Genomic DNA, 15,599 nt, shown 5'->3' with positions numbered 1-15,599 from the left:
TGACTTGGTTAAAATCAGTTGTCTTTCGACCTAACTTGTTTTCCACTTTTACCATGTGGGTTCTTCCTTCAAAGACTCATGGAAATTATGACCTCCTCCTAAATATTTTGTCAAACGTGACCGACCGGCTTGATTAGGTCTTTAGAAGCAACATTTGAAATTGTGTTTTTTACATTGGGTAAAAGTAGAGGCTCAATTTATTTTTAAAGATTCTGGACACAGTGAAACAGAAATAACACACACACACTGGAATATTCAGTTCATGCCTCTTTCTGATTTGTCTCATTGGTCCCTTAGCCTCTTTTGTTGAACTGTTATTGGTTTCTGTGTGTTCTTTTGGTTCCCAGAGGTGGGGTCCTGGCCAGGTTTGTAGCCACTGACGGAGGGATCACTAGAGTCTATCCCAGAAGGTACGCTCAGATTTCTCCTTCTCAGTCCTACACTATTAGTTAGTTAGCCTCATGCTCCCATACTATACAGTATGTGCCTTAGCCAACTCCTATTGTATATAACCATGAAAACAAACAAATACACCGGCTCGGCTCTGTCAACATTTGAAATGGTATTTTTTACATGATATAAAACTACAGACTCAGAGCAAGAAAATGATATATCATACACTACAGTTGAGGAACAATGGGAAAGGAATTCTGCTTTGAAAGTTGATATAATTGTAACCCAACTTCTGAAAAAATAAAAAGTATACACACAAAAACAATAGGCTGCATGAAATCAGCAGCCTATTGTTCCAAAATAGCATAACTGGTGTATTTTAACACCAATAAACCCATCCTTTTAAAATAGTTTTTTTTGTATATGTCAATCTAGCAAACCAGGAAACTAAAAGCAACTTAATAAAACAATTCTATGGTTTGTTTCAATCTTATTAGCTAGCTAGTTCACGTTAAGTTAGCTGGCTAGCCAGTTTATATAATGAATATATCATATAGCTGACAACATTTTAACTTTATCTAATTTGTATTCATTATTACAGGAAAGTAAACAAGATAATTATTTACATGTTAATGTTGAACTAATTACATAAAATAGCGTATGAGTGTGACAACATAAAAGCAGGCATTCTACAAAATAATTTTATAACTTTTTGGCCTAACGTTATATCCTAATTAGTTGCAAAAAGTAGTAGTAAAAATGTACTTTATCTACTCCTTTGCCTATATACCATTCTGATTGTGGTGCAGGTCATGTTGTTCATCACATTACTGTCTCTGGGAAACACACACTATATCAAATAAAACTCCAAGTTTATTTGTCACATGCACAGGATACAGAAGGTGTAAACGATACAGTGAGATGGTTATTTGTATAGTGGAGTCTTGTGTTTAGACACGTAGCTAGCTAGCTAACTAAACAATGAACCGTAGTCCCAACTCATAACGTTACTACCCTGCGGTAATCTGCAGGTAGTTAACTACATCGCAGACCAATCCGAACTCATCTCTCAGACAATCCATTATCTCAACCAATCATGGCCAGCGGGAAGGTTCCTGACTTTTTCTGTGGCTAAACCACATGGTGCTCTCATTCATTGTGACCCCGCTTATAAATATCTGGGCATCTAGATTGACGAAAATATGTCTTTCAAAAAGCATGTTGAAGATACATTTTTTGTGTAGGCTTCTGTAATAAGAACAAGTCCCGTCTTTCGTTAAATACCAGGAAACTAAACTTTCAGTCAACATTCAATCCGGTTATTGACCATGGCGATATTGTCTATGTGAATGAAGCTGCCACTGTACTGAAGCCATTGGACATAGTTTTTCATAGTGTATTGAACTTTACTTTGGCTGATACACATCATTGCATTTTGTATCAGAAAGTAGGTTTGCCCTCTTTCACGTCTCGTCTACTGTAGATCAGGGAAGGGCAACTGGCGACCTTTTGCAGGACCGCGGATCAATATCCAAATTAAAAACTGAAAACATTTTTCCCCACCCTATGTGTAGAATTGCAGGAAATACATTGCCTTCAGAAAGTACTCAGACCCCTTGACTTTTTACACATTTTGTTACGTTACAGCCTTATTCTAAAATTGATTAAAAAATATTTAACAAATCTCTCATAAATTTACACAAAATACCCCATAATGACAAAGCAAAACTGTTTTTTATAAATGTTTGCCAATACATTAAAAATAAAAAACAGAAATATCATATTAACACAAGTTTTCAGACCATTTACTCACATTTGGCAGCGATTACAGCATTGCGTCTTCTTGGGTCTTCTTGAGTCTTCTTGGGTACCTGCATTTGGGGAGTTTCTCCCATTCTTCTCTGCAGATCCTCTCAAGCTCTGTCAGGTTGGATGGGGAGCGTTGAATGCGCTGAAAAGCTATTTTCAGGTCTCTCCAGATATCTTTGACCGGGTTCAAGTCCGGGCTCTGGTTGGGCCACTCAGGGACATTCAGAGACTTGTCCCGAAGCCACTCCTGTGTTGTCTTGCCTGTGTGCTTAGGGTCGTTGTCCTCTTGGAAGGTGAACTTTGGCCCCGGTCTGAGGTCCTGCGCACTATGGAGCAGGTTTTTATAAAGGATCTCTCTGTACTTTGCTCCGTTCATCTTTCCCTCAATCCTGACTAGTCTCCCAGTCTCTGCAGCTGAAAAACATCCCCACAGCATGATGCTGCCACCACCATGCTTCACCGTAGGGATGGTGCCAGGTATCCTCCAATCTTGGTTTTGTCAGACCAGAGAATCTTGTTTCTCATGGTCTGAAAGTATTTAGGTTCCTTTAGGCAAACTCCAAGTGGGCTGTCATGTGCCTTTCACTGAAGAGTGGCTAACGTCTGGTTACTCTACCATAAAGGCCTGATTGGTGGAATGCTGCAGAGATGGTTGTCCTTCTGGAAGGTTCTGCCATCTCTATCGAAGAACTCGAGAGCTCTGTCAGACTGACCATCGGGTTCTTGGTCACCTCCCTGACCTTGACCTTTCTCCCCCGATTGCTCAGCTTGGCCGGGAGGCCAGCTCCAGGGTCTTGGAGGTTCCAAACATATGTGGCCACTGTGCCAACATTTTTTGGTACCTTTCCCCAGATACAGTGCCTTGCAAAAGTATTCGGCCCCTTGAACTTTGCGACCTTTTGCCACATTTCAGGCTTCAAACATAAAGATATAAAACTGTATTTTTTTGTGAAGAATCAACAACAAGTGGGACACAATCATGAAGTGGAAACACATTTATTGGATATTTCAAACTTTTTTAACAAATCAAAAACTGAAAAATTGGGCGTGCAAAATTATTCAGCCCCTTTACTTTCAGTGCAGCAAACTCTCTCCAGAAGTTCAGTGAGGATCTCTGAATGATCCAATGTTGACCTAAATGACTAATGATGATAAATACAATCCACCTGTGTGTAATCAAGTCTCCGTATAAATGCACCTGCACTGTGATAGTCTCAGAGGTCCGTTAAAAGCGCAGAGAGCATCATGAAGAACAAGGAACACACCAGGCAGGTCCGAGATACTTTTGTGAAGAAGTTTAAAGCCGGATTTGGATACAAAAAGATTTCCCAAGCTTTAAACATCCCAAGGAGCACTGTGCAAGCGATAATATTGAAATGGAAGGAGTATCAGACCACTGCAAATCTACCAAGACCTGGCCGTCCCTCTAAACTTTCAGCTCATACAAGGAGAAGACTGATCAGAGATGCAGCCAAGAGGCCCATGATCACTCTGGATGAACTGCAGAGATCTACAGCTGAGGTGGGAGACTCTGTCCACAGGACAACAATCAGTCGTATATTGCACAAATCTGGCCTTTATGGAAGAGTGGCAAGAAGAAAGCCATTTCTTAAAGATATCCATAAAAAGTGTCTTTTAAAGTTTGCCACAAGCCACCTGGGAGACACACCAAACATGTGGAAGAAGGTGCTCTGGTCAGATGAAACCAAAATTGAACTTTTTGGCAACAATGCAAAACGTTATGTTTGGCGTAAAAGCAACACAGCTGAACACACCATCCCCACTGTCAAACATGGTGGTGGCAGCATCATGGTTTGGGCCTGCTTTTCTTCAGCAGGGACAGGGAAGATGGTTAAAATTGATGGGAAGATGGATGGAGCCAAATACAGGACCATTCTGGAAGAAAACCTGATGGAGTCTGCAAAAGACCTGGGACTGGGACGGAGATTTGTCTTCCAACAAGACAATGATCCAAAACATAAAGCAAAATCTACAATGGAATGGTTCAAAAATAAACATATCCAGGTGTTAGAATGGCCAAGTCAAAGTCCAGACCTGAATCCAATCGAGAATCTGTGGAAAGAACTGAAAACTGCTGTTCACAAATGCTCTCCATCCAACCTCACTAAGCTCGAGCTGTTTTGCAAGGAGGAATGGGAAAAAATGTCAGTCTCTCGATGTGCAAAACTGATAGAGACATACCCCAAGCGACTTACAGCTGTAATCGCAGCAAAAGGCGGCGCTACAAAGTATTAACTTAAGGGGGCTGAATAATTTTGCACGCCCAATTTTTCAGTTTTTGATTTGTTGAAAATGTTTGAAATATCCAATAAATGCTGTTCCACTTCATGATTGTGTCCCACTTGTTGTTGATTCTTCACAAAAAAATACAGTTTTATATCTTTATGTTTGAAGCCTGAAATGTGGCAAAAGGTCGCAAAGTTCAAGGGGGCCGAATACTTTCGCAAGGCACTGTATGTGCCTAAACATAATCCTGTCTCGGAGCTCTACAGACATTTCCTTCTACCTCATGGCTTGGTTTTGCTCTGACATGCACTGTCAACTATGGGTCCTTATATAGACTGGTGTGTGTCTTTCCAAATCATGTCCAATCAATTGAATTTACCACAGGTGGAATCCAATCAAGTCGTAGGAACATCTAAAGGTTGATCAATGGAAAGGATGCACTGGAGCTCAATTTCGAGTCTCATAGCAAAGAGTACTTACGTCAATAAGGTATTTCTGTTTTTCTAAAAACCTGTTTTTGCATTATCATTATGGGTTATTGTGTGTAGATGACTGAGGAAATGTTTTTATTCACTCAATTTTAGAATAAGGCTGTAATGTAACAAAATGTTGAAAAAGTCAAGGAATCTGAATGCTTTCCGAAGGCACTGTAATCTGTAAAACTGAAACATTTCCCCTAAGCAAAATTTGTAGAATTGCATGAAATTAGTTATAAAATTGCAAAATGTGAGGCGGGCAGAAGACTCAGTCGGGTTCTCAACTTTTTACATTTCTTTATTGGTACAGTAAGTTAGTCTAGTGGCTAGCTATCCAAATGTGTAGTAATTATGGTCAAATTACCGACCGGGGAGCCCCTATTCATTTTGTTGGTCACTCTCACTCAGATATCATATAAAAACTGCAAACATTTCTCCCCACCCTATTGCAGAATGTGTACAATTTAAAATGTCTCAATTTTCTCTCACTCACCCCCATGGCAAAATGTATAGATTTGTAGCAACCTTTCTTTACAACTGTTACATGTTCTCTACGCCCCATGGAAAAATATATAGAGTTACAGAAAATGTACTCTAATAGCAAGGTGGGAGAAACATAGCAAGGTGGGGGAAACAAGGTGGGGGAATAGCAAGGTGGGGGAAACAATATTTTGCTTAGGGTCCCCAAAGGGCTAAGGCCGGCTCTGACTACATGTGCGTGTATGGATGTGGGCAGGCAGACCCGCGAGCTACTGTGGCCCCCTATGATGACATAACAGATTTTTTTGTGGACCCAACACCCATCAAAGTTGCCCATCCCTGCTATAGATTGATGCATTGCAAATTTTTTGTCAATAAAGCCCTCTTGCATAAACTTCCACCATACCTTACTTCATTGTTAAGTTACAAGACAAAGACTCTGGGATGGCTAACCCTGGAGATCCTGTCAATCTACACCGATTTAGGTAAATCTGCTTTAAATTGGTGGAGTTGGTGCCTCTAGGGCAATTCATGCAGACGTTAGAGGGCCTTTTTACTGAAGAATGTGTTTGTTTTATTCGATTGTGTTTTGCTTATCGTGTTTACTTTTCAGGGAATTGTGTAACTGATGTATATATACTGTAGATACTGTTTGAATAATCTCATTGTTGTTTATTGATGTGTTCATGCCGGGCTCATCTGCGAAAGAGACCCACGGTCTTTCGCTGTTAAATAAAGTTTAAATACAATAAAATAAAAAAAGATCAGATGAAGCAGGGATGGAGAGAGGAGCAGGAGAAGAGATCTGGTGGCCAGCCAAACCACAAAGACCTTTCAGTTCTCATTCCAAAAGGAGTGTCTTGGCTTTGGGACTATGGGTTTATGTTCTACTAACTTCAGAATACTGTAGATGCTATGGAGCCATTATCGCTTAGATCTGTGCTTTAAAAACTCTGTTTTGTTTGTTGTCATGCCAAACATGATATGACATTGGTAATAAAGAGTTTTAGAGACGCAAAGGAAATGTCTGTGGAAACAGGCAACAAAATATTATCTGGCTAGTCAGAGTAGTTAGCTAAATACAGATCAGGTCAATACATTTTATAAAGGCTAGTTTCCCTGTCCCAAAAATGTACCATGTTTTTATTCCAGAACTAGGCCTGGGAAACCTGCCGACAGACAGACCGACAGACAGACTGTTGACCCTTCTCTGGTACGACAAATGTACATGTCTGTGACAGAGCAATCTGATTAGGTGACAGAGACTCACCTGTGTGATATACTCATCCTGATTGGACATCAGCAGAAAGCCTCCATCATCCAAGATGACACAGTCAACATGCTGTAGAGAGAGAGAGAGTGACAGATAGAAAGAGAACATCAGTCGGTATAGAACATAATCAACATTTCTAAAGATTTTCCAAGGGTGAGATTGTACCCATTGTACCTTATCATTCTTCAGACAGCCACATATTTCATCCTTGCACTGTAAATGCCATAAAAGCACACACCATCATGAATGAATGGTCACAAGTTTAGCAAACATAATGGGATGTGAATAAGAAATCCTAAACTAAAGAAAGAGTTTCTCTTACGTTGACTTTGATGGTGGCGTTCATGAAGCTGTTCATCCAGACAGAGACGTTTAGTTTCACTCCCACCACTACAGGACATTGAAACAACAAAAGGGATATTCAGAAACATGTTATTGAATAATCCTGTACAAAAGGAGCTATGGATGTTTCATCTAATTCTCTAGGCTGTCAGTTTAATTCAGAACTACCCAATACAACAACTAAGCACCCAGCTAAGGAGATGGGGGCGGTACTGTCTACTCACCCGCTGGTTTGAGGTTGACTCTACCTATGTTGAGGTCTACAGCCTTGCTCACCAGAATACCTGACTCATAGCCTGACTCCCTGCAGCAGAGACAGAAGGAGGGAGAGTGAGGGAGAGCGGCGGTAAGAGTGTCAACACATTCACATGTAGTGACACTTGCATGACAATGACAGTGACAGTAATTGTGTGAGGCTTTAAAAACCCATTTGGTGAAAATCATGTTTCAGGACATAACAAATATGATAGAATATATCATATTTGTTTGTTTGGTCTCTAGGTCTGTAAGTGGGTAAATGGTCATGTATCTGTGGCAGTGCAGTAGCAGCACATACAGAACAGCTGCAGATGGGATACAAATGGAATAGTCCCAAAAGTGCAAATCCTGCCTACCCTGTATGTGAAGCTAAACGAAGCACACCGAAAGTAATTGGCCTAGGTCACTGATTGGTACCCAAGGAATGCTAACGTGACCATAAAGATATTTGACTCTGCATGTTAGCAGAGAAAGATCTATCATGGGTCAACTATCCCCATTCCTGGAATGGTGTCATAGTGTACTTCAGCGCTCTATTAAGTAAACCCTACTCTAGTCTACTGGATCTATTCACATACTGCTGTTTGACCTGCATGAATAAATCAATACAGTTGAAGTCAGAAGTTTACATAGACTTAGGTTGGAGTCATTAAAACATGTATTTCAAACACTCCACAAATTTCTTGTTAACAAACTATAGTTTGGCAAGTCGGGTAGGACATCTACTTGGTCCATGACACAAGTAATTCTTCCAACAGTTGTTTACAGACAGATTATTTCACTAATAAATCACTGTATCACAATTCCAGTGGGTCAGAAGTTAACATACTCTAGTTGACTGTGCCTTTAAACAGTTTGGAAAATTCCAGAAAATGATGTCAATGCTTTAGAAGCTTCTAAAGGCTAATTGACATAATTTGAGTCAATTGGAGGTGTACCTGTGGATGTATTTCAAGGCCTACCTTCAAAATCAGTGCCTCTTTGCTTGACATCATGGGAAAATCCTCAAGACCTCGGACCTCAGAAAAAAATGTTAGACCTCCACAAGTCTGGTTCATCCTTAGGTGCAATTTCCAAACGCCTGAAGGTACCACGTTCATCTGTACAAACAATAGTACACAAGTGTAAACACCATGGGACCACGTAGCCGTCATACCGCTCAGGAAGGAGACGCGTTCTGTCTCCTAGAGATGAGCGTACTTTGGTGCGAAAAGTGCAAATCAATCCCAGAACAACAGCAAAGGACCTTGTGAAGATGCTGGAGGAAACAGGTACAAAAGTATCTATATCCACAGTAAAACGAGTCCTATATCGACATAACATGAAAGGCCGCTCAGCAAGGAAGAAGCCACTGCTCCAAAACTGCCATAAAAAAGCCAGACTGCACATGGGGACAAAGATTGTACTTTTTGGAGAAATGTCCTCTGGTCTGATGAAACAAAAATAGAACTGTTTGGCCATAATGAGCATCATTATGTTTGGAGGAAAAAGGGGGAGGCTTGCAAGCCGAAGAACACCATCTCAACTGTGAAGCACGGGGGTGGCAGCATCCTGTTGTGGGGGTGCTTTGCTACAGGAAGGACTGGTGCACTTCACAAAATAGATGGCATCATGAAGGCGGAAAATTGTGGATATATTGAAGCAACATCTCCAGAAGTTAAAGCATAGTCGCAAATGGGTCTTCCAAATGGACAATGATCCCAAGCATACTTCAAAAGTTGTGGCAAAATGGCATAAGGACAACAAAGTCAAGGTATTGGAGTGGCCATCACAAAGCCCTGACCTCAACCCTATAGAAAATGTATGGGCAGACCTGAAAAATCTTGTGCGAGCAAGGAGGCCTGCAAACCTGACTCAGTTACACCAGCTCTGTCAGGAGGAATGGGCCAAAATTCACCCAACTTATTGTGGGAAGCTTGTGGAAGGCTACCCAAAGCGTTTGACCCAAGTTAAACATTTTAAAAGGCAATGCTAGCAAATACTAATTGAATGTATGTAAACTTCTGACCCACTGGGAATGTGATGAAAGAAATAAAAGCTGAAATAAATAAATTCTCTTTACTATTATTCTGACATTTCACTTTCTTAAAATTAAATGGTGATCCTAACTGTCCTAAAACAGTGAATTTTTACTCTGATTTAATGTCAGGAACTGTGAAAAACTGAATGTAATGTATTTGGATAAGGTGTATGTAAACTTCCGACTTCATCTGTTGATTGCTGCAATACCACAGGGACATATAGAGAAGGTGAGTGGAAAGTAGCAGAGAGCATTAGATAAGTTAAAATAGTGAGTAGAGAGAGTGAGAGAGAAGGAAGAGAAAGGGGTGGGACAGAAGAGGGGGGTAGATAGAGAGATGATAGGGAGAAGCATAGAAAGGAAGTAAAGATAGAAGAGGACTAGAAGGCCAGTGGAGCAGGCTACCCGGGATTTGCTGGAAGACCACACTGAAGAGAGGATCAGTGTGTGTGTGTGTGTGTGTGTGTGTGTGTGTGTGTGTGTGTGTGTGTTTGTGAACATACTGTTGAAATATGGAGCAGTGAAAATATAGATGTCGTTATCCAGAGTCCTCTTGTAGAAACTTGAGTCATAGGTCTCGGCATTCTCTGTCCACTCCTCCCCAGCACTGAAACACACACACACGTGCACACATACAGAACGTTTTAAGATACAGATGTCTGAAAGATTTATTCAAATGTGAGGCCAAACTTTGATAAATATAACAGTCACACCCAAAGCACAAAGCATGGGGAAAATGGAATAGAATTGGCCCAGAGATAAAGAAAAAAATATGTATGTTTTATATGAAAATGTTTCAATGTTTTTTTCTGTGATTAACTGCTGTACTCTAACAATCACCAAGGCAGAGAGAAAGAAAGAGAGAGAGAGTCCATATTTACTGAGTATGTCTCCAGTGTATGTGTGGATGGGAATCATGTTCTGGTGATTTAGGAGGACTAACTGTCCATGCAATGTGAACAGAGCCAGCTGAACAAGTTGGGGAGTAAAACAATATCATATCCACCATATCCAAAACACTGTAACCTTTAAAATGGCTTTGTGCTTTAGCCAACTCCTATCTGTGACTCGTTTCAGGAAACTAGGCGTATGCCGTGCATCGCTACTTCACAGAGAGGCAATTTAAACACAGATTTTTGATCAAAATGCATTTTTTTGTTAGAAATGCCTTCTGGAACATGTGAACTATGCTCTAATAACAAGCTTGTATGCCAACTGTAAATACAAAATATATAAAACAATTACGAGCATAGTTGGTTCAGCCACAGGAAAAGACAAGAACGTTCCCGCTAGTCATGATTGGCTGAGATAATGGATGGGCTGGATGTGCCGAGAGATAAGTTCGGATTGGTCGGCGATGTAGCACGCTTCTGTCTATAACATGCTCAGTATGTGTAGGTAATCCTTTCTAAACCATATTAATGGAAAGATATCACAAAGAAATGCAGAAATGTTACTCTCCACTTTCTGAAGGACAGAGTTTTGAAATCAGTTGAGTGTGCCCGGTGGAAGCAGAATATGATAGCTAAGGAGATGGAGAAAATTCTGGCGTTTGATTGCAAATATGTGGAGGGAGTTGAAAATAGAACACACAGAAGGCTGTTGTAAAGGATCAAGATGGCACTGGAGGAGAGGGCTGCCGTCTCATCGGCTCTCAATGAACCATGCTATTTTGCGTTGTTCGTTGAATCGTACTACACTGCGTTGAATCGTAATGCACTGGCTCAGACGCTCGTCGGATGTGGCAGGGCTTGCAAACTATGACAGACTACAAAGAGAAGCACAGCCGAGAGCTGCCCAGTGACACAAGCCTACCACACGAGCTAAATAACTTCTATGTTCGCTTCGAGGCAAGTAACACTGAAACATGGATGAGAGCATCAGCTGTTCAAGACGACTGTGTGATCACACTCTCTGCTGCCAATGTGAATAAGACTTTCAAACAGGTAAACATTCCCAAGGCCTCAGGGCCAGATGATGCAATCTCTATTGCATTCCACACTGTCCTTTCACGCCTGGACAAAAGGAACACCTTCGTGAGAATGCTATTCATTGACTACAGCTCAGCTTTCAACACCATAGTGCCCTCAAAGCTCATCACTAAGTTAAGGACACTGGGACTAAACACCTCCCTCTGCAACTGGATCCTGGAATTCCTGACGGGCCGACCCCAGGTGGTAAGGGTAGGTAACAACTTATCCGCCACACTGATCCTCAACACGGGGGCCCCTCAGCGGAACGTGCTCAGCCCCCTCTTGTACTCCCTGTTCACTAATGACTGCACTGCCAGACACAACTCCAACACCATCACTAAGTTTGCTGATGACAACAGTGGTAGGCCTGATCACCGACAACGATGAGACAGGGAGGAGGTCAGAGACCTGACCGTGTGGTGCAAGGACAACAACCTCTCCCTCAACGTGATCAAGACAAAAGAGATGATTATGGACTAAAGGAAAAGAGCACAGAGCACACCCCCATTCTCATCGATGGGGCTGTAGTGAGCAAGTTGAGAGCTTCAAGTTCCTTGGCGTCCACAGCACCAACAAACTAACATGGTCCAAGCACACCGAGACAGTCATGAAGAGGGCACGACAAAAGCTATTCCCCTTCAGGAGACTGAAAAGATTTGGCATGGGTCCTCAGATCCTCAAACGGATTTACAGCTGCACCATCGAGAGCATTCTGAGGCGTTGCATCACTGCCTGGTATGGGTATGGGCCTCCAACCGCAAGGCACTACAGAAGGGTATTGCGTATGGCCCAGTACATCACCGGGGCTAAGCTTCATGCCATCCAGGACCTATACCAGGCGGTGTCAGAGGAAGGCCATAAAAATTGTCAAAGACTCCAGCCACCCTAGTCATAGCATGTTCTCTTTTACCGACAAGCGGTACCGGAGCGACAAGTCTAGTTCCAAGAGGCTCCTAAATAGCTTCAACCTCCAAGCCATAAGACTCCTGAACAGCTAATCAGATGACTACCCAGACTATTTGCACCCCCCCCCCCCCCCCCTCCCCCCCTCACCCTCCCTCTGGAACGCTGCTGCTACTCGCTGTTGTTATCTTTGCATAGTCACTTTAATAACGCTACCTACATGTACATATTACCTCAATTATCTCGATACCGGTGGCCCCGCACATTGACATTGACTTTTTACCGGTAACTCTTGTACATAGCCCCACTATTGTTATTTACTGCTGCTCTTTAAGTATTTGTTATTCTTATCTTTTTTTCTTATCTTTTTATTTCGTCACACTCTGATATGGTCATTATTTGAACTGGCCAGCCAGATAACTTCACGTTAGCTAGCTAGCTAACAAGCTATAAACGAACCAAAACATTGTTTAGAAAGTTGCTGTTAGTTGCCTGGTTTGCTAGATTGACATATACTAATACACCAATTGTGCTATTTTGGACCACCAGGCTACTCATGCAGCCTGTTGTTTTTGTGTTTATACTTTTTCATAATGACAATGACAAGTTGTCGTTATGTCGGAGGACAGTAAAATGTTCATGATGTCACTGCGACAACATTGCGTAGGTTAAACAAGCCTTTAGTCTTGAAATCTTTGGTTATTTAGTACACTGCTGTACTCATTCTGTTCAGCACATACAGTAGCCTCACATGTGAATCCTTAAAGAGATGGGTGGGGCAAAGGCTTAAGAAGGTGTGAACGATGCCGACTGGGTGTAGACAAAGAAGAGCTCTCCAGTAGGTGTAAGAAAACATTCAAGGGATATTTTCTCAAAAGTCTGGTTTATAAAGAAAGTTTATAAACTTTCAAAGCAGAATTACTTCCCCATTGTTCTTCAACTGTAGTGTATTATATAACATTTTCTATCTCTGAGTCTCTACTTTTATCCAACGTTAAAAAAATAAACAATTTCAAATGTTGCTACATAACACCGAATCGTGCCAGTGTGTATTTGTTCATTTTCATGGCTTTATACAATAGGAGTTGGCCAAGGCACATACAGTATAGTATGGGAGCATGAGGCTAACTAACTAATAGTAGGACTGACAAGGAGAAATCTGAGCGTACCTTCTGGGATAGACTCTAGTGATCCCTCCGTCAGTGGCTACAAATCTGGCCAGGACTCCGTGCCTGGGAACCAAAAGAACACACAGAAACCAATCACAGTTCAACAAAAGAGGCTAAGGGACCATCGAGACAATTCAGAAAGAGGCATGAACTGAGTGAGAGAGTGAGCGAGCGAGCGTGCGTGTTCTTTCTGTTCCTCTGTGTCCAGAAACTTTAAAAACAGTTTGCTAAATTTCCGGAGAGTCACTTCTCATGATGTCCTAATTCTGAATAGAGTTGTTTGTTCAGTAAATTGATTTGGTTTGTTTGAGTGTGTGTGGATTATAATGGACAAACATGTGTCTATGGTATGAATGAATGCATCAATATATGTTCAATATACAGTTGAAGTCGGAAGCTTACATACACCTTAACCAAATACATTTAAACTCAGTTTTTCACAATTCCTGACATTTAATCCTAGTAAAAATTATCTGTCTTAGGTCAGTTAGGATCACCACTTTATTTTAAGAATGTGAAATGTCAGAATAATAGTTAAGAGAATTTATATATTTCAGCTTTCATTTCTTTCTTCACATTCACAGTGGGTCAGAAGTTTACATACACTTGATTAGAATTCGCTAGCATTGCCTTTAATTTGTTTAACCTGGGTCAAACGTTTTGGGTAGCCTTCCACAAGCTTCACACAATAAGTTGGGTAAATTTTAGCCCATTCCTCCTGACAGAGCTGGTGTAACTGAGTCAGGTTTGTAAACCTCCTTGCTCGCACACGCTTTTTCAGTTCTGCCCACAAATTGTCTCTAGGATGAGGTCAGGGCTTTGTAATGGCCACTTCAATACCTTGACTTTGTTGCCCTCAAGCCATTTTGCCATAACTTTGGAAGTATGCTTGAGGTCATTGTTTATTTGGAAGACCCATTTGCAACCAAGCTTTAGCTTCCTGACTGATGTCTTGAGACGTTGCTCAATATATCCACATAATATTCCTCCCTCATGCCATCTATTTTGTGAAGTCCACTAGTCCCTCTTGCATCAAAGCACCCCCACAACATGAAGCAGCCACACCCGTGCTTCATGGTTGGGATGGTGTTCTTCGGCTTGCAAGCCTCCTCCTTTTTCCTACAAACATAACAATGGTCATTATGGCCAAACAGTTCTATTTTTGTTTCATCAGACCAGAGGACATTTCTCCAAAAAATATGATCTTTGTCCCCATGTGCAGTTGCAAACCGTAGTCTGGCTTTTTTTTATGGCGGTTTTGGAGCAGTGGCTTCTTCCTTGCTGAATGGCCTTTCAGGATATGTCGATATAGGACTTGTTTTACTGTGGATATAGATACATTTGTACCAGTTTCCTCACAAGGTCCTTTGCTGTTGTTCTGGGATTGATTTGCACTTTTCACACCAAAGTAAGTTCATCTCAAACAGACAGAACGCGTCTCCATCCTGAGCGGTATGACGGCTGCATGGTCCCATGGTGTTTATACTTGCATACTATTGTTTGTACAGATGAGCGTGGTACCTTCAGGCGTTTGGAAATTGCTCTCAAGGATGAACCAGACTTGTGGAGGTCTACAATTTTTTTTCTGAGGTCTTGGCTGATTTCTTTTGATTTTTCCATGATGTCAAGCAAAGAGGCACTGAGTTTGAAATACATCCACAGGTACACCTCCAATTGACTCAAATTATGTAAATTAGCCTATCAGGAGCTTCTAAAGCCATGACATCATATTCTGGAATTTTCCAAGCTGTTTAAAGGCACAGTCAACTTAGTGTATGTAAACTTCTTACCAACTGGAATTGTGATACAGTGAAAAGTGAAAAAACAACTGTTGGAAAAATTACTTATGTCATGCACAAAGTAGATGTCCTAACCGACTTGCCAAAACAAAAGTTGGTTAACAAGAAATTTGTGGAGTTGTTGAAAAACTAGTTTTAATGACTCCAACCTAAGTGTATGTAAACTTCCGACTTTAACTGTAATTACTGGGGTGTCTTCAGAACACACTAATTAGTGGCATGGCTGGTCCTGGGTCTTTCTTTCATCATGTTTTATTGGCAAAACAAGGCCAAGACTCTCAGAGCAACAGACCTATACATTAGACTAGCAGTATTAGCTGCTTTGTGTTTCTCCAATAAGACATCAATAAAACAGGGAATAGCCTGACTTTCTATATGACTCACTTAACTGACTCTCAATGTTTACATGATCACTGTAATGCAATGCAGTAATGACGGGAAGTGTGTGTGTGTCACT

General features: G+C 41.3%; 1 protein-coding gene across 1 annotated transcript in view; it reads right to left on the bottom strand.

Moving 5' to 3' along the window:
- LOC110521553 (voltage-dependent calcium channel subunit alpha-2/delta-1-like) overlaps positions 1–15,599 on the bottom strand; it is a 45,395-nt gene that overhangs the window by 8,158 nt on the left and 21,638 nt on the right. Inside the window, 7 exon segments of the mRNA XM_090184311.1 lie at positions 6,676–6,747; positions 6,853–6,891; positions 7,001–7,068; positions 7,245–7,302; positions 7,305–7,324; positions 9,802–9,905; positions 13,344–13,406. Of these exon segments, the coding sequence (XP_090040437.1) occupies positions 6,676–6,747; positions 6,853–6,891; positions 7,001–7,068; positions 7,245–7,302; positions 7,305–7,324; positions 9,802–9,905; positions 13,344–13,406 (424 nt within the window).

Source organism: Oncorhynchus mykiss, chromosome 1 (genome assembly GCF_057628025.1).
Source record: "Oncorhynchus mykiss isolate SJ-2025 chromosome 1, ASM5762802v1, whole genome shotgun sequence".
Classification (NCBI taxonomy): Eukaryota; Metazoa; Chordata; class Actinopteri; order Salmoniformes; family Salmonidae; genus Oncorhynchus; species Oncorhynchus mykiss.
Note: the sequence above shows the minus strand (reverse complement) of the source record. Positions and strands in the feature narration are given on the sequence as shown.